The sequence below is a fragment of the Vigna radiata genome, chromosome 1, assembly GCF_000741045.1.
Source record: "Vigna radiata var. radiata cultivar VC1973A chromosome 1, Vradiata_ver6, whole genome shotgun sequence".
NCBI lineage: Eukaryota > Viridiplantae > Streptophyta > Magnoliopsida > Fabales > Fabaceae > Vigna > Vigna radiata.
In genome coordinates, this window is record NC_028351.1 from 21,506,240 (window position 1) to 21,531,619 (window position 25,380).

The 25,380-nt window shown below is 32.6% G+C and overlaps 4 protein-coding genes across 10 annotated transcripts; 1 reads left to right on the top strand and 3 right to left on the bottom strand.

Annotated features, from left to right (window-relative positions):
• The first annotated feature begins 45 nt into the window (after positions 1–45).
• Positions 46–6,650, top strand: LOC106766019 (protein trichome berefringence-like 7). Its single transcript, XM_014650807.2, has 4 exons — positions 46–1,153; positions 4,890–5,048; positions 5,319–5,629; positions 6,223–6,650. The coding sequence occupies exons 1-4, from the start codon at positions 321–323 to the stop codon at positions 6,234–6,236; spliced, it is 1,317 nt and encodes a 438-aa protein (XP_014506293.1). The 5' UTR covers positions 46–320; the 3' UTR covers positions 6,237–6,650.
• Positions 6,651–7,375: 725 nt separating this feature from the next.
• LOC106764039 (chromatin assembly factor 1 subunit FAS2) lies at positions 7,376–12,342 on the bottom strand. Its single transcript, XM_014648277.2, has 13 exons — positions 11,850–12,342; positions 11,118–11,376; positions 10,933–11,041; positions 10,684–10,710; positions 10,524–10,596; positions 9,937–10,040; positions 9,637–9,848; positions 9,452–9,548; positions 9,078–9,150; positions 8,830–8,927; positions 8,441–8,579; positions 8,249–8,349; positions 7,376–8,172 (listed from the first exon to the last, which is right to left on the bottom strand). The coding sequence occupies exons 2-13, from the start codon at positions 11,229–11,231 to the stop codon at positions 7,610–7,612; spliced, it is 1,710 nt and encodes a 569-aa protein (XP_014503763.1). The 5' UTR covers positions 11,232–11,376; positions 11,850–12,342; the 3' UTR covers positions 7,376–7,609.
• Positions 12,343–18,056: 5,714 nt separating this feature from the next.
• Positions 18,057–19,010, bottom strand: LOC106768612 (cell wall / vacuolar inhibitor of fructosidase 2). Its single transcript, XM_014653854.2, has one exon. It carries the CDS (start codon positions 18,890–18,892, stop codon positions 18,317–18,319), a length of 576 nt encoding a protein of 191 aa, XP_014509340.1. The 5' UTR covers positions 18,893–19,010; the 3' UTR covers positions 18,057–18,316.
• A 1,302-nt stretch (positions 19,011–20,312) lies between these two features.
• Positions 20,313–23,900, bottom strand: LOC111241295 (ent-kaurenoic acid oxidase 2-like). Of its 7 annotated transcripts, none has more exons than XM_022778772.1 (5): positions 23,758–23,900; positions 22,927–23,183; positions 20,918–20,996; positions 20,559–20,665; positions 20,313–20,454 (listed from the first exon to the last, which is right to left on the bottom strand). In XM_022778772.1, the coding sequence occupies exons 2-5, from the start codon at positions 22,969–22,971 to the stop codon at positions 20,368–20,370; spliced, it is 318 nt and encodes a 105-aa protein (XP_022634493.1). In that variant the 5' UTR covers positions 22,972–23,183; positions 23,758–23,900; the 3' UTR covers positions 20,313–20,367. The 7 variants fall into 7 exon arrangements, with proteins under 7 accessions (XP_022634493.1, XP_022634498.1, XP_022634492.1 ...); XM_022778777.1 differs by having other exon boundaries at positions 23,746–23,900; XM_022778771.1 differs by having other exon boundaries at positions 23,707–23,900.
• Positions 23,901–25,380: the final 1,480 nt, after the last annotated feature.

Genomic DNA, 25,380 nt, shown 5'->3' on the forward strand with positions numbered 1-25,380 from the left:
AGAGAGAGAGAGAGAGAGAGAGAGAGAGAGAGAGAGAGAGAAAAGAGTGATTAAATGTCTCAGAATACCTAACACCACTGAGGGAGTTCTGATGAAACATGTTATGTTCTGTGGCCAACAATGTCATAATAATGTACACAACAACTCTTCTCCTTCGGTTCTTGGACTTCGATTTTTCTGTATTTCCATACTTTATCCATTTTTGGCATCTGGGTTTCTTTCTTCTCTCTCCAAAATCGAATCTTTCTCATCTGGGTCACTCTATTTGCCCTTTCAACTTACTCATAGGTTGCGTACCGTGATGGCTCTGTTCTGTCACAATGAGTAGTGCTCTGAACAAGACCATTTCCTTCAACAAAACCTATTCCTTCAATCGAAGGTCCCTCGCCATTGGAAGTCCCAGAGGCAGTCTTAACAACACCAACAACAACCGCTTAGGATGTGTCTCTCTCAGGTTTCAGGTTCTCATCATCATTGTCTCTGTTCTTTCCTTCTTTGTAGCCGTAGGTGGCTACATGTACGTCCTTCCAAGCCTTAGCCAAGCGTTTTCCAATGTCCAAGTTCTTTCATCTGAGCGTAACAATGGATCAGTGAGAGATTGTGATGTGTTTGATGGAAGCTGGGTGCGGGTTCAAGATCACCCTTTGTATAATGCCACAGAGTGTCCTTTCGTAGAACGGGGATTCGACTGTTTAGGGAATGGGAGGAGTGACAGGGATTATCTTGGATGGAGGTGGAAGCCTAGGAGTTGTGAGATTCCAAGGTTTGATGTGCGCGGTGTGTTGGAAATGTTGAGAAGCAAAAGAGTTGTTTTTGTCGGGGATTCAATGAGTAGGACTCAGTGGGAATCTCTGATTTGCTTGCTCATGGCTGGTGTTGAAGATAAGAGAAGTGTTTATGAAGTGAACCGGAATCAGATAACAAAGAAGATCAGGTTCTTAGGGGTTCGGTTCAGTGCCTTCAATTTCACCATTGAGTTTTTTCGCTCGGTTTTCCTCGTGCAGCAGGGCAGGATGCCTAGACATGCACCAAAAAGGGTCAAATCCACACTCTTATTGGACAAGTTGGATGATATAAGTGACCAGTGGGTGAATTCAGATATTCTGATATTCAATACTGGGCATTGGTGGGTTCCATCTAAGCTTTTTGATATGTAAGTTTCCCTTCTCTTTCACATTTTAATGTTACCCCGCTGCCCAAGTGTTGCTATGTGTTACTGTGAGGATATCTACTATAGTTCATTCGAATTTCATTGCTATGCTTTTCAGCTTTCACTGTTTTTCTTATCATTTGTTTATCAGTGGGTTTTGTTTTGGGACAAAATTTAGATCAAGTTCTTTTATGTCCTTGTCATCAGGTTCTCAAATCAAATGTGACATTTGGCTGTCCTTCCCAGCATTAAATGGCCTTCACTAAATAAATATTGCATTTTAAAAAAATTCATGTCTTGGTATGATTTCAGAAGAACAGAAGGAACTTGATTTAAGTTATGTCCTTTATTTTAAGGGGAAAAAGCTTTTCCCCGATGACAAAAAGCTTTTGTAGAAGTTAACCTAATTGTTCACAGTAGGAGCTAGTGTTCTCTTCTTTGCTTCATGATGGAAGCCTTGTTAGGCTTGCAAGATTGGTGGATCTTTCCACTACAAGTTCAAGGACATAGATGATGAAGGAGGAGAACGAACCTTGCACTTAGGTGGTGGGTTTTCTGGATTTTTTTTGGTGAGTTTATGATTCGGTCAAACTATAGAAAGGTAGGGAAAGGTGGTGCTTGGTTCGTCAAGATGGATTTGGTATGATTCTTGGAAGGACAGGGTTGGTTCTTGGTTGAGGAAGCTAAAGGCGACGATAGGATGAGTTCTAACATGAAACTAATTGGAATTGGATGACTCTTGTTCGGTTATGATGCGGATTGAATAGGGAAGGCAATGGTGTGCTTGGCTTGAATTGTAGGAGAGTGATTTGAGTGGTGTAAACCCAAAAGGCCGTGAGCTAGGAAGAAAGGCTTGTTGGTTTCTTGAATCTTGGTATAGTTTGGTATTTAGCTTTTGGTTGGCAAATTGTGTAACGTGTAGGAGTGATGATTCTTGAAATAGATAGGTGTGGTATGCTATGGCTAAACAAGGATCTCAAGAAAAGGAGAGATAGGTCAAAAAAGACTAAGAGAAAGAAGGAAAGACCAGAAAAGAAGGTTTACCTTTGAGAACAAGATTGGCTTCAAGATTGAAGCACAAAGTTGGGGAACTTTGACAAGGTAGGGGCCACTCCTCTTTGGAGATAAGCAACACTTAGGAGGTTCGCTACATGGGATGTCACCTAAGATATGAGCTCTCCAAGAAAGAAGAAGAATCATACTCTTCACCAAATTCCTAAGTTTTCATTCCATTAAAAGTTATCTCAAGAGCTGTCCTTATATATAGAAGGTAGGCATGTGAGGTTGTGGTCAAAGATATCCCTTCCCATTTTTCTTAAACCTTATAACCAAACAAAGCTATGCTAATAACAGTACAAGCACACTAGGCTAAGCTAGCCAAATCCTTTGATTCTAAGAATAGAGGATTAACACCAAGTAACACTAAGTATGCATAGAAAGAGGTATTATTATTCCTATCTACACTAATCCTAAGAGTCCTCGTGTCTTTGTTGGTTTGATGGAGCTCCTCCTCATGCTCCTTAGCCTTGCTTCTAGTTAAGGCACCCCTAGATGCTCTGCTTATCTCTTGGACTTCTCTTCTCCCTGTCTTGATCTTTGACCATACTTCTTGTAGCTACTTCTCTTTGTGTGGGCTCCTTTTGGTCCGTGATCCCATCACTTCATGGCCATACCAATGACCAACGTATTCCAGTTGGTGAAGTCATCTCATCTGCACAGATCACTTTGATTGAAAACCAAAATTTTCAAACTCGCCATTCAATATGATATCCAATTTAATATTTTTTTTCCCAATATACCATCTCATTGTTAAAATCCATACAATTGAAAATACATAGACTAATAAAATTTTTTTACCAGAAGTCTGCCTCACCCAGTTAAATTGTATCCCTGGACTCTGGAGATTATTACTATGATTCTTGCCTTCGCATTGTTTGAGAATAGAGGCTAGTTGTAAGTGTGGCACATGACTATGTATTGTTCTTTAAATTTCTAACTTAAGATATATTTTGACACCACTTTTAGAAAATTTATTCAACTTATTAACACAGTTTTAACTGGTGCAGCTTAACTTTCTGTTAATCTGCAAATATTTTACAGCTTTTACAAAACCTTCTGAGCCTTGTAATTCATCAGAAAAACTGAATTCAATCATGCTTAATTGCATATTCTTTTTACTTTCCCATTATGACTACCATACAAATATTACAGTTGGACTTTTCTAGGAAAGATATCTCATTTTCTAAAGAGAGAGAAGGATGGAGGGAAGAGTTTTACTACATAACCTGAGACCATCCTCTCTGTTAGTGGGAGTTGTGGGTAGTTTCAGGGTGGATTAAGATATGTACTACATTATGTCCATATTCTATTTTCTGATAGAACGCAGTTATCCCATCTTGACATCTATTTTAATATTTGTAGTTAATTTAGTTCATGTGTAGGTATCCTCTTTTTATGCAATTTCTATATTTTAAAATTAAATTCAGGAGTACTTCATTTATGAACATAACCTATGTTATATCATGCAAAATTGGGCGACATTGAAACCATCATAATAAAGATTTTGGTTCCATATGCATAACCTCATTTGAATGTTCCAAACTCTCTGGATAAGCTGTCTGTCAGCTTACCTTTTGGATGGGAATAGCATGTGGCTATTGATTCTAAGCATAATATTTCCTAAATTGAATATAACTCATGATCAGAAAATGTTGTATTAGCAGAATTGTGTTTATTGTCTGAACCTAGGTGTGGTGAAATTAATTGATGGGGGGTTAGGTAAAAGAAATGGAATGGAGTCTTCTTTTCATCCTGAAAGTATCAGTGGTTAGAGTTTTGAAATTAACTTCCATTTGCTTCTCAATTAAAAGCAGAAAACTGTTGTAAACATATGATGTTAATAGAAACCAACTGTGTGACTCCCTAACTACCCAAAGCCTGAAGCTCCTTAGCGATAAAATTCTCTGCCCAGACTTCACAGCCCTAAAGCTGATTGCAAGAGAATTATGATCCCCTCTTTTTACCTACACTGCTGAAAACCATTTTGTCCAAATAGGGTTGGAAATAAGTCAGGCTACCCATAGCCACCCACTGAAAGCTTGTCTTGGGTTAACCTATTTAGCTAAAAGAGTAAGCTTGAACTTAAAAGGCCTTTTAGCTAAGATGCTCAAGCTATTCATTTTTATAAAACCTACCAGACTTTATTGACCACACTGTTTATAAAATGGATGATTCTTAATAAAATATTAATATTTATTATATAATATTACATCATTACTGTAACACCTAAACCATTATGTTCCTTACTTGAATTAGTCTTAATATTTTGTTAGATTTGATAAGTTCAGTTGTTTTAACCATCACTAGTATGATAGGCAGGCAGTTTATTATACAATAAATCTGTTTTGTGATAGACTTTTTAACACAGGAATTTATGGGTTTTTCAGTGATAGGTTCACTTAGCCCGTAAGTCTATTAGCCAGTTTAAAGCCTTGTAATCAATAAAGGTCAAGCCAGACTCTAGGCTTTTGATCTGACATATACCTTCCAGATTCTAGGCTTTTGATCTGGCTCATTAACCAATTCACCCTGATTTTCCCCATCAGGCCTAACAGATTCATTATTCATTAAATGTTCATTCAGTTGCTTTTTGATTTCTCATTTTAGGCAGAATCTGAGTTTTCGTATTCTTAATTTTTTTTTTCTGTTCCTTAAATGGTCCTGTTCTTTCTTTCAACAGGGGCTGTTATTTCCAGGTTGGAAGCTCTCTTAAACTTGGGATGACAATTCCTGCTGCCTTTAGAATAGCCCTTGAAACTTGGGCATCATGGGTTGAGAGAGAGATTGATAAAAATAGAACACGCATCTTCTTTAGGACTTTTGAGCCATCTCACTGGAGGTACACCTACTTTACTGTTAACATGATTTTCTATTTAAGCATGTCTATCTTTTCTTTATATAGTATATATTATTGCTTAAAATTATTCCTTTCCTTGGTAAAACCTTTTTAATCTAAGTTAGAACTATGCCCCATCATTCCCACCGCCCCAAATATATACTTACATGTAACTTTGCTCGGTTTATAGGAATTTTTATTCATGCACTGGAATTTCTTATCTTTGAAATCTCACTTCAAAAGTTATTGATCCAGCCTTTATGGTTGATGCAGTGATCTTACCCGTAGAATTTGCAATGTGACACAGTACCCAACATTAGAAACTGATGGAAGGGATCAAAGCTTGTTTTCAGATACAATTTTAGACGTTGTAAAGAATGTTACTATTCCTATAAATGCTCTCCATGTTACTTCTATGTCTGCTTTCCGGAGTGATGCACATGTTGGTAACTGGAGTGACAATTCATCTATTCAAGATTGTAGCCATTGGTGTCTTCCTGGAGTACCTGATATGTGGAATGAAATTATCCTGTCCCAACTCTTTTCTGAATCTGAAATTCCTTTTCAACAAATTGAATCACTCGGTAAGTTCAGTCATCCTCTGATACACTTTAATTTTTAAGTTTTGAGTGGGAGTATGTAGTATGATTTAAACATATTCATGACCGGCTAAAATGTACAAACTTGGAATGACTTTTATTGATTGAGTCACTCCCCATATGTTTTGGAATTAGACATACATTCCTTGAGTTGACCTATGAGCGTTAGAGTATCTGTGTCTGCCTATGATGCACGGATAATGTACGTGTATTGGATACAACACATATTTGATACGTTGATATACTTATTTTCAAAATAATAGGAGACGATACGTGATATATGCATATTGAAAAATATGCAAAAATTCTTAAAAACATGATAATAAATATATGATTGCTATTGTGTGTATCCATCCCTTGTCATATATACAATGCAGTAAAGAGATTTTTTTTCTCCCTTCTCTTAAGTCGGATGAATTTAGTTATAACTTTTCTTTTAGTTTAGATTTATACATGTAATTTAGTTATGACTTTTTTTAGGTTGGATGTCTCTTAGAGAGAATATTTTTCTTATACCTTCTTGTGCTTCATCGTTTTTAGAAAAAAATACATTTCACGTATTTTATTTATGGGTGCAGATGAGAGAGACTAACACTCTTAGTTGTTGTTGCAAGCCTACCTCAAATTCTGATGCCTCCTAAGAAGTATGGACCGGTTTCTAACACCATAAATCTGAAGCCATCTCATTCTTCAATTTTGAACTCTGCCATCGACCATGGTTTTCTTCAACACTCAACTGTACCAGGTTTTGTAAAAGTATGGTCCAATTACACATAACAGCTTGTTAAAACAAATTAAACAGGAAGCAATTCTTTATTTGCCAATTCTTTGTATATCAGTAAAGGTATTTGTCTGAGATGCATGTCATGAACAATACTGTTCTACATAGGAAAAAGTGAAGGAGAAGGAAAGTACAGATCAATCAATTTTTTTTTTTACAGATTCCTTGTCTTAATTATGAAATTGCTCTTTATTCAAATGGATTTGTGTTTAAATCCTTGCTTCACTTGGATACGGTTTCTCACGTTTTCTATCGGCCTTGTGAAAAATGGAGGCACGGCACCATTTGACAGGATCAATCATGGGATCACCCCTATTCAGAATTTCAGACACTTCATGTTCGTATCTATATATGTTTTTTACACAATACATTGCGTTTGGAACAATCAAGATTGTATGGAGACCCATCCAGTCAATTGTAAATATGGATAACTCGACATGTTTTAGATATTAGACAACTTTGGAAAACAAAAAATCGGTGCACAATCTGGATACACAAGGTAAAATCCAATTACAGTCCATAAAAGGTATCAGTTTCTGAATCTATGTATCGATGGGACATTTATTTCGCTTCGCATTTCGAACATGATCATCTCTTCAGGAAATGTTTATTCTTATTTTACAATATTAAGAGAAAATTTGAGGAAAAATATAAGGTGAGTTATAGATACACATTTTTATTTATAATGAAGAGATAAAACAATAAAAAAACTTGTTCTCCTATCAAATATAATTATTTAATATAATTGAATCACATCTCTAACGATACTTTGTAAAGCACAACTTACGGAAGAAAAATGACTTTCATTTAAGCCGAGGTAATTATGCAGTTAAGTGTACCTATCGAAAATAAGCAAATAAAACCTACCTCTTATCTATAAATACATGTAATCGATATTTCATGCTTATGTTTCGCCTCTACCGTGTGTTCGCCATTAAATTCATTTGCCATTCTTGCACTTATTTAATCTTTCCAACACGAGATGGTACAAGAGAGAAGAAAAAGAGGTCCAGAGAAGTCTCCAAGACGAAGATTGTTTTCACTAAATATTATATTGGAACCTATATTACAGAATAGGTGAAAAACAATGAAAACGACGAAGGGCAAATGTGACTTCCGAATAAATGACGCACAAAAAGATGTACAAAGACAGGCATGGATGAAATTTCTCAGGAATTGAAAAATCATGGATCAATGGCAATTGGAGTAATACGTTTCCTGGCTCGCTTATTTGATAAGGGTGTACTCTTCGAACTGGACAATTGTTGCTCAGTCTTCTCCCCTGATTCCGTTTGTTTTCCATCTGAATCTGGATTAGCTAGCTGTTTCTCAGTCATGTCTTGAGCTCCAAAACTTACTGTACCCAAATTCCATGGATGTTTCGCTGCCTTATCTTCTGCTTCCACTTTTCTTCTATCTAATTCAGCAGTACCAATTCTTCCAGTTGCTTCAATAACCATGTCATCGGTTTTCTCTTCTGCTTCATTTTTCCTACTATAAACTATAACCCCTTCAACATTCCCAGTTGTCTCTATGACCATGTTGTCAGGCTTGTCTTGGGTAACAGTGCTCTGGTTTTCTGTTATTGCAGTGCCTATATTCCCAGACTCTCCAGTGACCATGTCAACAGCCTCCGCTTCTAATTCCATGTCCTTGCTCTCTGATAGAACTGCACTAAAATTCCCAGTTGGTACAATGGCATTGCCTGTCTGTACAGTACTCTTACTATCCTCCTCGACTTTTCCTTCTAGAGAAATATGTAATAAGGAAATAAAAAACATTGGACAGGTGACGATGACAGCAGAAAAATGAAGACAGCTTACCAGATAAAGAGTAAGGTGATCCAAGTTCGTCATTTTCAAATTCCACCAAAGAGCAGAAACCATCTTGTGATGACAATGCCAAATAACGAGCATCAGATGACCTTGTGAACAAATACCAGTTAGAGATAAACCTTTCCCCAAAAAATTATAATTCTCAAACCTAAAAAGGAATTGCTAGCAAATAAAAGTTACCAAGTAATATCTGTTATTGCGGCATAGTGAAGACCAGCTAATACAGCTAACGGAGATACGCTCTCGGTGTCATAAATGTACAGCGAATTCAAAGTGGCCACAGCAAATATGATGCGATATGGGAGGTTAAATACACCAGCTGCATTAAACAAAAACCACTATTAGGCTTCTGTTGAGCAAGAAATTCTCCAAGATGGACATGATTTTAAGCAAATACCAATTGGTAGTGCAAGTGTCGAATTTAAGCTGACTCCCATGCGACTCAAACAATTAAATTATAACAAGACAATCTATCAGTAGGTGAGGATTGTATGGATCAGACAATGTTATTTGGCTTGATTAAAGACCATTTAAATATAACTGTTCATAAAATAGAAGTACACAGATACCTGAATCGAGAGAGTTCGCTCCCCGAAGTTTAAAAATTATGGGACAGAACCGGACCGCTACAACAGCTTTATTTGTGCAGGGAAGCAGTATAGCAGGCCTGTATGAGGTCAAATAAATAAACATATCAAAACGCATACTTCTCTATTTGATTCATTAACTTAACATGAATAACTGAACATAAAAGAGAAAATTGTAGTTTGCATAATGTCTCGTGCTCTTGAAAAGGATAAAATAGCGGAAATTTTACCTAGAAAGATCTTTTCGAGAAATTATGTAAGCCGCATTCACAGTCTCGGATGCAGTATTAGTTTTGTAAGAGCCTGAAATATGGGGAGACATAAATTTACCAATAAGAAACAAAGCATGTAATAAGTATTGTGCAGAAATTCAGGTCTAGGAGAAAGATACCAATATGATTCAACCAATAAGAGGCAATCAAATTATGCCAAGTAAAACAAGGGGAAATTATAAAAAGTTTGTCTTTGACTTGGATACTCATTCACTTCCTTGTAAAATAAAAGATGATAAACTATGAAAAATCTCAACAAAAGCTCATCCTTAGAAGTAGCACAAAAAGTAAGACTAATCAAAGCAAGATCAAGTCGAACTCAAAACTAATACCTGCAGGCACAACTAAAAATGAACCATCAGGAGACCATGCTAATCTTCTGAAAAAAGATGGCAATGTCTCGTCGTGGAAGAGGTGAATTTTTGTCTCCTACATTAAGAAAATCAAGCGTAACGTTCAAGTATGTTACAACCTTAAATGATGCAAATAAAGACTGATATCACCATTATATGCTAACCTGAGAATTTTTTAATAATGGCTGATCTGCCTTAGAAATGACTTGCTGGCAAACATAATTGGTTTTCTCAGTGCCTTTTGATTTATGAGGCTTATTCATGTAAATTCTGCAAGTCCTATCTGAACTAAGAGAAGAAGCGTATTTCCCTAGAGGGTCCCATGCAACCCCTTGAACATAGTGCGCATGGGCATCCAACGTCTGAAGGTTAGTTCCTGGCAAACAAGAATCATGTACAACATATCAACTAACATGTGCCACGATTCAAGTGTATCAAAGACAGTCATGTGTTTTCTTTTTTACCTTTGTTAACATCCCATATAATGCAACAATTATCAACTGATCCAGATATGATATATGTGGCATCGGAAGACCACTGCAGGTCCAAAATGTCCTTGAGATGAGATCTAATGCATAAAAATATCCCTTATAAGTCAGAAATAAATGCAGTAAAACATGAATGCTGAAAAATAATGTCATTGGTCTTTACGATGGTTCCTTGAGCTTTGGTTTTTAACTGAAGTTAATGGTGTCCTGTAATCCTTTCTTTCGGATTTCATCTGTTGAGATAAGGCTTTATTGTCATTCGTCATTAGGAATGGTTGTAGTCATTGTTTGTAATGCTGATCTAATAAGACTCATTTTTTCCAAACACGTGTATTCTTCCAGAAATAAATAGGATTACATCAATATCAATATTTCAAATAAAAACGCATAAGCACAAATTTGGCAGTCCCTCTTTGAATAGAATGTGGTATATTCAATTTCACAAACAGAATGGAGATCAGGCAGCTAAAATATGGAAAATTTGTTTTACAGCCTTTCGTGTTTCTTTTAACTTTTTTACAATGTTCAGCTTCTAAACTATTTAAGCATGTCAAAGGCCTTACCGTAACATCTTGAGAACCTTCCATGTCTGACCAGTATCGGCAGAATTTAGCTTCCATATTATCAGGTCCCCTCCTGGATAAAGAAAAATAAAATCCGATTCAGACAAAGCATTGCCTCATTACATTAACTTAAGCTAAAATTCCTTAACCAAGGTCGTACCATCAGCGCCAGAGGCCAGCAATTCCCCTGCAAATAATCAGAAATAGAAGTTATCACTAAACGAAAGCACCACACCGTTTCTTGCAGCACAGTAAGCGAGGAAAAATAATACAAATCTCATTAATCGGTTCCGTTTCCGTGACAACGAAAGTATACGCGAGTGAATTAACTTGGTATATATTTGATCTAGTGAAATTTTGTTGCATCCTGATTCTACGAGGAGAAAGAGAAACGGCGAATTGGAATTACCTGAAGAAGAGAAGCGAATAACATTCACTGCAGAGCTATGATAAGAGAGGTTACTGAGATAGGAAACTACGGGAAGCTTCTCCGTCCCCGATGGCTTTATCGACCAAAACTGCAAACACGAAATACGAATCAAGTGAGTAATTAACCCTAATCACAAGCAGAGAGCGAGAGCGAGCGAGAGAGACCTTGATGTCGAAATCGGCGCCGGCGGTGGCAAGAGTGGCGGTGAGGGGGTGAAAATCGAGAGTTAACACGGGTTTTCTCTCGTGCCAGATAATCTGAACCGTGCCACCCTTCATTATCTTCAGAATCGGAGGTTTAGGTTTAGAGTGTAGAAGAAGAAGCTACTCAGACACTGAAAAAATTATTTTCGCGCTCCTTTACACTTGGCGGGAAATGCAATGTGAACCCACAACACTCTTCATCTTTTTGGTTTAACCTACACTGTATCAAATTAACATTTTTTTGTTTAACACATTGCCATTAAAATATAAGGATGTTTGTCAACTTTACTGTGTTTTCTTTCAATCAATTTAATCTATCTCTCTTTAAATATGACTGATTCAAGTAAAATTTTATTTCGATTTGAATGAACACAAAAACTATTTGACATATCACTTTTAATTGAATTATTTTAACACAAATAATTTCATTAATACCTATATTTATGCATTCCAGAGAATGTCAAGTTAGTCAACTTAGAGGAGCTTAAGAAGCTAGGTTAAAAAAATTGACTTCAACTTGATACTTGTGACTTACATTTAGAAATTTTTCGATTCTTCATTATAAAAGGTTAAGAAAATTAACACACTAACTTGTCTAAAAAACATTATAAACTTACTAACCTTAGAAAAAAAAAAGAAAAAAAAAAGAAATGTGTGGGAATAACAAAAGAAGGCAGAGGTGTACGGAAATACCAGTAGTTGAGTGGAGCGCAAAAAAGTGTAAGATGAACACTGAAAAGTTAGAGAAACTGTGGAGTATCAAATCAGATGTGACGAGATTTGGTAGAGAGAAAATAAAATAACCTGGATCTGAGAAGAGGAGGTGGCGGCTGAGAATTAAATACAAATATTGTTCTAGATCCTTCCAAGGTAAGAAAGAGACAGCATAAATTAGGATTTTCAAGTGGGTTACGGGTCAGTTCATCTTAACCTGACTCAAACCCGTATAACTTAGATTGAATGGAAAAATACCAGAAGTGGAATGGAGAGCAAAGAAGTGTAAGATGAACACCTAAAAACACTAAAAAGCCAGAGAAACAATGGAGAATCAAGTCAGATGTGACGAGATCTGATGGAGAGAAAATAAAATAACCTAGATCTGAGAAGAGGAGGTGGTGGCTGAGAATTAAATACAAATATTGTTCTAGATCCTTCCAAGGTAAGAAAGAGACAACACAAATTAGGGTTTTCAAATGGGTTACGGGTCAGTTCACCTTAACCTGACTCAAACTGGTACAATTTATAGTGAGTGAGTTGAAAGCATTTTGACCCATAATCAACAAAAAAAAATTAATTTTTTAACCTACTTCAACTCAAATATGTAATAAGTTAAGTTAACAAAGGATAATAACTTATTTTGATATGCTTAAAAGATATTCAATGCAAAGCTAATCATAATGTTTTATATTCTATTTTTAAACATTATTGTGCAACTTGTGTTTTAAAGAAAAAATTGACAAAAAAATTTCATACTTTAATTAATATTTTATTTCATATTTTTCATTTATATTACCAAGAGTATTATTTAAGATTTAAAATTTTATTCTATTAACATTAAGAGTATGTAGGAAATTTTCAAAAAAGATGTCTTAATATTTATAAATATAAAAAAATTAATTAGGTTTGTTTTTCAATTTTAACTTGAAAAGGTAAGAAGTTATATGTAATAATCAAAACATATAACTCATTTTCAAGAAAAATTGTATATATTTTCAATCCCTATAAAATAAACATCAGTTAATTATTGTTTTCTAGGTAAGAAAAATGGGAGTGTTAAAGATTATAATTAATTAATAATTTCAAGTTTTAAAAACATGATAAATATATAAGTATATTTTTATACACTAAAAGAAAATTTCATCACATATTAAATAATAATTAAAACCCGTTATTTCAAGCTTTACACAATTTAAAAAATATATAGAAACCAAAATTAAATCTTACTCTTAAGAGAGGAGAAGGAGTGTGTAGAAATAATCGAAAAAATGAGAGGAATTACAGGTCAATTCACCATACGTAAAATTTAGATTGGGTGAGGTAAAACTATTTTGACTAATACTCAACGAAAAATTTAATTTTTTAATCAGACTCAATTCAAACTTTTAATAAACCCGGTTAACTCGGGATTATAACTTATTTTGACATAAGATATTTATTGCAAAATTAATCATAGTGTTTTAATCTTTATTTTTAAACATTCTTGTGCAACTTGTGTTTTAAAGAAAAAATTACACTTTAATTACTATTTTTTTTCAAATTTTTCATTTATATTATTAAGAGTATTATTTAGGACATAAAATTTTTATTTTATTATATTAACATTGAAGATGTTTTATATACGAAATTTTCAACAAAGATCTCTTAATATTTTTAAATATTAAAAAAATAATAATTAAGTTTTTTTTTCATGCTTGAAAATATATGAAGTTATATGTAATAATCAAAACATTTAACTCATTTTCAAACAAAAATTACATACATTTCTAATCCCTACAAAATAAACATTATTTAATTTTTGTTGGCAAAAAAAAATGTGAATGTTAAAGTTTATAATTAACTAAGACTTTCAAGTTTCAAAAACATGATAAATAAAGAAATGTATTTTTATACACTAAAATCAATTTCATTATATATTTTATAATGATTAAAAGATTTCATTTCAAACTTTATCACACTTTTAATAGGTCATTCCAAAGTATGCAATAAACAACAAAAATTAGGGTTTTCAAGTGAGTTACGGGTCAATTCATTATAATCTGATTTAAACTCGTATAATTTTGATTGAGTGAGGAAAGACTAATAGAGGAGTGGAGTGCAAATAAGTGTAAAATGAACACCCAAAACACTGAAAAGTCAGAGAAACAATGGAGGATTAAGTCAAATGTGACGAGATCTGAAGAAGAGAAAATAAAACAATCTACATACGAAAAGAGGTGGTGGCGACTAAGTATTAAATACAAATATTGTTTTAGGTCTTTCTAAAGTTTGAAAGAAACAACATAAATTAGGGTTTTCAGATGAGTTACGGGTCAGATCACCTTAACCTGACTCAGACTCATATAACTTAAATTGAGTGAACTGAAACCATTTTGACTCATAATAAAAAAAAAAAAAAATTAATCTGACTCAACTCAAATATTTAATGAACTAAGTTAACTCAGTATTATATACTATCTTAACACGACATTTATTGCAAAACTAATAATAATGTTTTCATTTCTATTTTTAAAAATTCTTATGCAGTTTTAAAAAAAATTAACAAGTTTCATACACTAATTAATATTTCATTTCATATTTTTCATTTATATTAATAAGAGTATTATTTAAGATTTAGAATTTTAAATTTTTTATATAGGAAATTTTCAAAAAAAATGTCTTAATATTTATAAATATAAAAAAATATAATTAAGTTTGTTTTTCAATTTCAGCTTGAAAAAACAAGATGTTATATGTAATAACCAAAACATTTCAAGAAAAATTGTATACATTTTTAATCCTGTAAAATAAACATCATTTATATTTTGTTGGTAAGAAAATGGGAATGTTTAAGATTATAATTAATTAATAATTTCAAGTTTTAAAAACATGATAAATAAAAAATTATTTTTATACATTAAAAACAAATTTCATCCTATCTTTTTAAAAATCATTATTTCAAAGTTTACAAACTTAAAAAATGAATATGGAAACCAAAACTAAATCTCACTGAAACCAACCACTCTCTTTAACTATTTAGTATTTAAAGTACTGGATTCAATTCCATTGATACCAATAATCTTTTTATCTGTATAATTGTTTATTTTGTTCACCAATATCTTGTGAGAAACCCTATAATTTAGATAAGAATAAAAAAAATAGTTTTATTAATTATAAAAAAATATTAAATATGTCTTTAATCCTTAAAAAAATAAATGTGTCAGTTTTGGTTCTATGAAAAACATAATTATTAAGCTTATAACTAATAAAAAATTTCAAGTTTAAGTACAGATGAAGAAAAATACTTTTAAGAATTGATAACAGAATTTGTATATTTTATAATGACTAAAAACAGTTATTTAAAATTTTATAAAGTTAAAATAAAAGGTTTAATGAAGATGATCATTAAAACTCACCAAAAGAAAGTAACAACTTATTTACCTCTTTTATAGTTGAGGAAGAAAAATAACATGTTATCATATACAACCTTTATGTTGTGGAATAAAAAAAAAAAAGAAGCCTTTCTTTAGTGTTTTCGGCTTTAATTCCAATATCCTCACAATTTTTTCATGCATCTATTTAAATTTTCAAAATAGTCATTTTATTTTTGTAGAAGTGATCATTCGAATTACATATTTTAATTTTTTTTTAATGAGTTTCTCATTCTTTCTAGAACGATATTTTTTGGATGAGACTTCCAAAATAATTTTTTAAAAACATGTGAAATATATTTTAGTATTTTTTTTAATGAGATTTCCAAAACAAACTTTATATATTATATATAATTTCTTTTTATAATTAATTGTACACCATACATAAAATATGTTATTATAATATTAATTCTAAATTAAAGAAAAATAAACTACTTATCAACTTTCTATTTCCTTAAATAAATGGAAGTTTACTATATTTAATAATCACCTCATATTGTTTACACAGGAAGAACATTGAATAGATATATTCAATGTCTTGATAAAAAACATTAAGATGCACTAGCAGTACTTATGAGATATCTACGAGATTTAATGTATTATGATATTGAATATGTAGATTTCTTGTTACTGTAGAAGGGTATAATGATGTTAACTGATTCTCTAATTCAAACGATAGAAAATTCACTAGAGGTTGTATATTTACACTTAGGGAGTAATATAATTAAATTGAGTGGTTGAATTTTTTTTAGCAAACATTCCAGTAGGAAATGAAACCAACCCCATGTATTTCAATACATTATGATTACCAATCAACAATAGTTATAACTAAAAACAATAACTATAATGGGAATAAAATACATATACAATTGAGACATAATTTGGTGAAATAAATGCTAAAGAACAAAACAATTTTCATTGATTGTGTAAAATCATAACAAAACCCATTGGAAGAAACTTGATTTTAGAAACATCGAAGGAAAAAATACTTAAGCCGCTTATAAACAAACAAATGATGGTAATCCAACTTTTATGATTATAGATTCCATGAATAACGTTTATATGGATAAAAACAAGTCACTTATTAGTCACTAAAATTATTTTAAATCAATTATGTTCATTTCTATTGTGTGACAGTGCTAGAGATTGCATTATTGAGAGGTTAAAATTTGTAACTAAAATTTTATGTGGTTTAAGAATTTTAGTTTAAACAAAGTTTTTAATGATTTCCATATCTCTTACAGATAATGTATGATTTGCAACAAATACATGATGAAATCACCTGTATGAATGTCGTGTGGGGTCGCTTATATGAAATATTGACATGATATTTATAGAACTCATAAATACCAAACATGCGTGTGGCCACAAAGCACAACATAGAGATAATAATAAAAGTTATGAGGTTGTATTGTGATTGATAAACTGCTAACACAGATCAAGTTTCCTTAGTTCATATAGTTTTCTCTGTTAACTATATTATGTGTTAAGTTACTCAATCTAGAACTGATTTATATAGTTTGATATATCAACTCTGATGTATTATTTGCAATATATGGGGGGATTATTGTAAAACGAGAGTGTGATGCAAAGATAAGGATTTACAATTGGATCCTTGCATATCAAGATGTGCCACAACATTCGAAGTTCTTAAATCGCAAGCTTTTTCATCCTTTTCGAACATGGTGCAGGCTTGTTGCAACTGACTTGTTGTTAACAATAGGTTTGTTGTAGATTTTTCTTCTACAAGCCATTCTGGTAAACTTTGGGTTGGTTGCAAAAGTTTACCTTTACAAGTCAGGGGATATTTCACTCATGATAAACTCCTCTTACACCTATAAATAAGTGTCCAATGCTTCATCCGAAAATACACTCAACTCATATCTTTCTCACTCTAATTCATTTGCTCTTTTCTTTTATAAACTTGGATTTAATAATATTCTTTAAGAGTTTCTTGTTATATTCTCAATTTCTTAAAAATATTAAGAAATTCCTATTGTATTTTGGAAAACTTACATAAAACATCACATATTAGTTCTTAAGAACAATGGTCAATTACATGAAACCTAACTAGTTTGTATTTTCGCCAAATTTTATAACAATGGTGATAGTTGTGCCATAAGCAATGATGTGAAGGGTGTTTACATCTTATTATGGAGGTGCAGTTAGTAAATTGTAGGGGTGCGAGAAGCAATATGTGTTTTGTGAGAATTTTCATTGTTGGGCTTCCTTCGTGGAGGGGCATAGCATACATAGGTGGAAAGCTCGTATTTTGTGTTAATTTGCCGAGTCATTAACAGTCCCTGGTCTCCTTGAAGGAAAATAATATTTTAACACAAATTTTTAACATCATTTTGACAATGTACACGTGTCAAAATATGGTTGGACGATTTCAAATTAAAAAAAAAACTTTGGTTTTTATTTTCCAAATATGCCTTTATTCAAACTTTTTTAATTTGAAATCGTCCAACCACATTTTGACATGTGTGTAGTGTCAAAATGATGTTAAAATATCATTTTCCAGTGAAAACTCAAAAATAACTTAAAGGAAAATGATATTTTGACACTGCACACGTGTCAAAATGTGATTGGACGATTTCAAATTAAAAAAACAAACTTTGGTTTTTTTCTTCCAAATATACCCTTGTCTTAACTTTTTTAATTTGAAATCGTCCACTCACATTTTGACACGTGTGCAGTGTCAAAATGGTGTAAAAAAATGGTGTTAAAATTTTATTTTCCTAACTTAAAATTCTGTCATATCATCGACAAGTCTTCAAAATAGACAGAAACTTTCATTCTGCTTTAACCTTTCATAAGTTGTTCAAACGAACTCAGTTTGTAGCTTTCGCCCACCTAGTTCCCGACAAACAGTTGCATGTCATATGCTTTCACTGTTTTGTATGCAAATATACAAAAGCAGCTAAAGGAAAAACTGATAAGCTTTATAAAAGCACTTAATAAATTACATAGAACAACTTCTACCGAATGAAATAAACACCAGGTAACAATTAAGTGGTTCACATTGCCTACCTACCAATCAAGATTTTGAACAATCGCCATAGCAACATCGCATATACGCTTCAAACCATCCTCTCTACGAGCCAGCTCAGGAGGATAAACCAAATCTTGGTAACGTTTGAACATGTTGTGACAAACACTTGGGTAATCAGAAGCTGCTGCGATGTGCATGGAAGCATAGTCATATGCCTGATTAGCCAGATCCTGTGCAGAAGCTTGGAGGGCATCGTTGGCGTAGGTGTACTTCTCTGCACACTCCTTCAGCGCCCTTTTGGTGGAGCCGTTGGCAGTGCCAAGCAACTGAGTCTGAGAGGACAAATAGAGAGAAGTGGAAGTAGCATTAGCCATTCCAATCCCAACCATGATCACAGCCAAGCCCTTTGGGTCTGCGTTGGTGCTGCTTGGATCGGATTTCAAGGAGGAGAAGCATAGATCGAAGTAGTTGGTGTTCTTGCAGGTTTTCTTTATCAAAGTGGCATCTCCTTTCACCAATGCTTCTGGTTGAAGGTGTGCTAGCAAGAGGAGAAAAAAGAACCTCTTAGAAATCATCATGCTAGAAAAAAGAACAACCCAGCAAGGAATCATCATAGGTATATTTGTAAGTGGACAAAATGTAGATGCAAATTGTAATATGGTTTGCTACCTGATCTTAGAGTTCTACCATTATCAACAAATATGAATGAGGATAATTTAGAAAAATACCTAAATGAAATTTACTATTATTCTGAACATGTGTGAAAATAGAAAAGTTCATTTAATATTATTTTTCTTCATACCACAAAGAAATATATTTTTTTATAAGTCGTCCTTGGTTATACTTTTTGAAATAATACTCCATGTAAATATAAAAGATTCTTTGTTTTGAAGTTTGTAACTTCTTTATGAATTTTATTCTTAAATTATTTGTAATTCTTATTTTGAAGTTAGGTGGAACTATTGGATAGATAGATACCTTCTCTGTTTTCGATTACATGCTGTTAAAGTTGTAATGATAATCGAGGCGATAAGGTCAAGAAAACAGAGTAATGTTCGGAAACGCGTTTCAAGAATTACCGAGTTGCCTAAATTTTCGGCTTCAAGTGGGACTACAACAAATTATTGCAATATTCTATGTGGGAGTCGTGGCAAGAACAAACTTTGACACACATAAAACTTTTTATATTAATTTGATATCGTTCTTTTGTATTTCTTTTTAAGTTTAAAAGTTTACTCCTTTTTACTATTAATTTATATTTCTAATGTATGTTAAATGAATATATATATATAGGTGATTTTGGAATATCTTTGGGCGGGGCTAGCGTAAAGATAAACTAGGAATATCTCGTAGCACACATATTTTGTTGGTTAGTTATAAAGCAATGATATATCTTTGGGCGGGGCTAGCGTAAAGATAAACTAGGAATATCTCGTAGCACACATATTTTGTTGGTTAGTTATAAAGCAATGATATATCTTTGGGCGGGGCTAGCGTAAAGATAAACTAGGAATATCTCGTAGCACACATATTTTGTTGGTTAGTTATAAAGCAATGATATATCTTTGGGCGGGGCTAGCGTAAATAGCACAATTTGAGAAAAAAATGAGTTGTTTTATGGTTGTATTTACCGATTATGCAGACTTTTTTTCATAAGACTTTGTTGGTCTTCTGGCATACATGAAGAGCCAAAAGTCAAGGCCAACAACCAAAAAATTATCTAAAGTCTTCCCATTTCTATATGGTTTTGGAATGCTACTATTTATAACACTGCAATTCACCTAACAAAAATAAAAATCTAGAAAGTGTTTTATAATTATTTAAATTTTATATTTGAGTATTTTTGAAAAGTATGATTTTAAACAACTTCAATATAATTAAACAAATTTAAAATTAATAATTTACTCTTTATCACAAATAAATAAAAATATATTATAAAAATTAAACATCAAAGTGTATTATAAAATAAAATTAGATTTATATTCATACATATATGATATTAATAAATTAGTAATAACTATATTTAAACAGGCATGGGATATTGGAGATGGTGCAGGTGTTAGCAGAGCTTGATCTCGTCATTTCTAAATCATACATTTCTTTCTTCTGATGGTGGATGGTTAATGGATGGTGAGTATGCCTCCCTTACCACACTCTGCACTTTGTGTTCTTTCTGCTAATAAGCATCACCAAATTCAAAATTAAACCATAAAGCACATATACAAGTGCAGAATGCATGACTCAATTCAGAATAGGTAAAGATGAAGCTTGACAACTTACGTTCCCTCTATAAGGGTTAAATTCCTTTGGATTAGGATATATTTCAGGATCAAGGTGAACTGATCTGAACCACACAACTGCTTTCCAACCTTTTGGAATTAAGTACCCTGTATTACCCCATATACAGTTAATACTTTGTAACATGAGTGAAAGATTATACTTAATGCCACATCATGATATTATCTCAACACTTATGCAGTGAACAAATATCATACTAGCCACTAGCCATATATAATATACAAAACTAAGTTCAACAACGGAGAAGAGTATAGCTTTGGTTTTTCGCTTCTTTTATCATATGTACGAAGCAAGAATATTCTGATACTGACAACAAAGAAATAGGCAGAACATGGACAAACCATTGATATTGACATCAGACTTTGCCTCCCGAAAAACCACTGGTGAGAATGTAATCACACGCATTGTTTCATCAATCACCTAAACAATGTGGCAAATGGAAAAATGTATAAGCATAGCTGACACAGTACATATTGATATTAACTTCAGATCAATAGATATCCTTTAGTGTCAACCCTTTCTGTTATAGAAACGTGTATAAGAATAGTTGACACAGCACTATTTCTTCTTGTTCTGCCTATTATTCCCCAAAATCCCCACTCCTGATGTTACTATACATATATGATTCTAGGAAATGTGGAAATAGCATTAACATTAATAAAAATCCAATCTAATCCATTCTAATCAAATATATCACATAAAAAATACAACATCGGAAGAAAGCTGATGAGTACATATTTATGTCTACATTTATGTTTTAAAATTAAAATTTTTGATAAAATATTTGTGTTTAAATGATTGATTTGTAGAGGTTTTGTAATTATTGGATTTAGTGTGTTTGGAAATAAAAAGGGCTTAAAAAGTGATTTTAATTGTATAAATTATTCTTGGATGTTCTAATATTTATTTGTGCAGCTGAAGTTAGAATTTTATTGGTCCAAATTACAATTTAAAGCCCAAAATCAGATTTTATTTGATAAATAATGTACAGATGGGCCAAACAATCAGTTTTTACCCTTGCACCCCCAAATTTCTCTACATACACCCCTCTCTTCTAAACCAGGCCAACAACCAAGCCCAAAACACTAAGCCTTTTATATCCATAACCCCTAATTTCCTATACACACCCTTCCTACCACTAATTAAATCAGATTACATCAGATTTAGCCACGTGGCAGTCCACCACTAATAGATCCAACTATCCAGATGATTGCCACGTCACTGATCCCACTGCACACCAAATAAACCACTCAGAACATGCCACCTACCCCCCTCTTGCCACGTCATCACCATCTTCCACAGAAGAAACCCTAATTCCTCTTCCTAACCCTAGCCGCCGCCTCCTCNATGGCAACCACCCAGCGACCTTCAGCGACCACATCGCGCAACCAGCCACGGTCTCGCCGTCAGTCACCCAAGGCCACCATTCATTCATCCATTCATCCACCACTGCTTTCACTTTCATCATGTGTTTCTAAGCTCCTAGGGCTATTCTGCTGTAATTTCACTATGGATTCTGAGGTTAAGTGAATTAATGCAATTGTNTATTTTGATTATTGATNTAAGTTGTTCTCTTTCTATGTCTTTCATCTNTCTATCATATTAAAAGCAAAGATTTTTGCATCATTATGTGTTTGAATCTACATGCATATTAATTATATGAGTTCTAGGGTTTCTAGGTTTAATTGAGAATCTACTTTGATTTAATTTAGGAACTTTCATATGATTAAATGGTTTTTACTATCAATTGAGAATGTACTTTGGTTGGTAGTAATAATTTCAACTAAAATCAATTGAGAATTTACTTTGATTGATTAACTTTTAATTTGGTTAAGAGATTTAAGAATAGACATGATTAAACACATTAAACTTGATTGAGAATGTACTTTGATTGAATTTATTGTGAATAATCTAGAAAGGTCTTGCATTTGATTGAGAATGTACTTTGATTAACTGCATGATCGTCATCAAATTAATTAAGAATGTACTTTAATTAATTTGAAACTTAAACAATAATCAATTGAACAATGATCTGTGAATAACCAATGATGAATCTATTTTGGAAAAGCAGTGGAATTAGCCTGTTTCCTCATAATTGTTTTTAAGTTTTCTATTTGTTTTACAACAACCTTTAAACATCCTCACTTTTGTTCTTAAGCATTGCATAGCATTCATAAGTTTCAGATATTCGAAAGAAATTCCGTGTTCGTTGGGAGACGACTTAGGGTTACTTTAGCCCTATCTATTTTCTTGAATACTACTAGACAATACTGAAGTTGTCTTGAAAAATAGTATTAATTTGATAGCTTCAACGACAGCTTATCAAAAGCCCAAAGAAAAGAAACCAAACCTTGATTCCATGGAACAGATAAATGTTTCTGGCATTAATGCTCATATACAATTTCTCCAAAGAACCCCTTTTGTTGGCCCATCCGATTTTGCAATTAAGCCACTGAGATGGAGAGTGAAAAATGCATGCTTACTCAACACTTTACGGACACTTCTTTCACCTTCCACAAAGCCAACCACACAAAAACCCAAATATACTTGCTCAGCGCCCAAATTTTTGCAGCATCATAGAGCTTGATCCCCCTAGTTTCCATTCTCCTGAAACAAGCAGAATACTTAATATTAAGTTGGGAGACCAGAAGCAGAGCTAAGGTCACAGAAAAACAGAAATTAAAAAAGAGAAAACCTGTCTGAATGAGAAGCGACCATACATAATTACAAATAACCAAGAAACACACTCACATTCTCCCGTCAGATATCAAACAACAATGATTTGGTTCCATATAAGTTTAAAAGAAATAGATATATCAAGGGGGGAATTACTCCATAGACACCAAAATGTGAAGGACTTTGCTCTCTTAATTGAATGAACTAAGACTAACAAAAGTCTATTCAATAGTCCAAGTCAACAGCAACTCTTTATGTGCTTATAAATTATCTTCGGATATAGGTCAATAGGAAAATCAAATACAATTTAAACTGAAAATGCAAGCATTAGCAAACCTAAACGCCAAATTACCAACTATTAACAAATAAACGTACCAATATTTCAAATTTCAATCCGCATCAACAATCGACACCACAATACAATAATTCAAAACGTCAGATACAATTTTCATACTCAAAACACAATCGTAACAGTAACATCTAGAACGTATACTGAATTCAGAACCCTTGCTTCCGAACACCCATACGGCTCGCGGTCCTCATTGCTGTCGTTCAGTTCGTGCTCAGAAGAACATTTAGCTTTTTTCGTCGTCAAAAAGCTCAGTGGCGCCACGATTTCGTTCCAGGCGCTGTGTAGAGATCAGTAGAAGAATGTACCGAAGGAGTTATGGCACAAATCATGGTATGAAAAATATTATAACTCGTAAAGAAAATAACTAAATTTAAATTAACACATAAAAAATTGTGAAAGTTAAAAAAATTAACAGAAATGAAATATATTTTTAACAATTTTTTTGAGCGCCACAAAATAATAGCTAATAAAACATACTCTCTTTTTTTGTAGTGCATGATCATAATCAGTATAAAACAATATCTTTTATATTAGTTGTGGTAAAAGACAATAAGAAGAAAAACATATTTTATGTCAATTATGGTAGAATTCATATGAAATTATTACTTTATTTTAAGTTTTGACTTTTATGTTGAATAAACTTAAAATTGATGTACAAATTTCTAAATTCAATTGATGTAAAAATCATTTTTAATGTCACATATATACTTGATACAAAATTTATTATATTTATATCACTTATATCTATAATATATATAAAAATAGTACAATTTAATAAAAAATGACTGTAAATAATATTTTAAACTATATATATATATATATATATATATATATATATATATATATTAATATGAGAAATAATTTAGAGAATTAAAAGGTAAATAGTAAAGTTGTTTCCCATTTCACATTTTATTAATGTTTAATGATTTCACTAAGTAAATTATCTTTTACTATTATATTTCGAAAAGTAAAGATGAAAATAAAAATAAAAATAAAACTTTTCGCTGCAATAAAAAATTGATAAAAAAATAAGTAAATAAAAAATTATATACATTTACTTACATTTATGTGGAAAAATATTATATTTAATTAGTTTGATAAATAGATACTCGTAATTAGTGGGTACGGGTTTTTCATTTCATGTCTGCTAAATACAAAATGGAAACAAAATATACTGAAAGGTTATAAAACTTAAATCCACTTAATTTTAAGTTGATATGTGCTTTTTAACATGTACTTTGTAGATATTTTTTATTTTTTAATATATATATTATTTCAAAAGTTGAATAATAGTAAATAATGTCACGTTCATTTAATTCCTTATTTAGTGGGATCCAAGTTGTCACGTTCATTAAATTTCCTAGTCGAGTGGAATCCAAGTAGCAGGTAGCATGTATGGAATTTCAGAAAGTGGAGGACATGTAACAGCAGTAGAGTGGACGATCGATTTTTGGAGGCAATATTTAAAGTGAGATTTTTAAATTTGGTGTCACTTCTCTGCATGCAACCTTTGTCTTCAACTTTCAGAATTTTGTTTTCTCCTCTTCTCTCTAAAATTCCCCAACTTCTCTCTAAAAATTCTCACACTTTCACTGTTTCGATCACCGTTCAGGCAACAATTGAAGGTTTCTGGTGTCCAGCTCTTCATCTTAACCGGTCAGTTTTCTGTGTGGAGCTGGTAAGATCAAAATCTCTTCTTCCTTTGAAGTTCTTTTCGTTTCAGATGCATGCAAACATCGTTTTTGGTTAGCATGTGACTACCCAACCCCTTTTCCT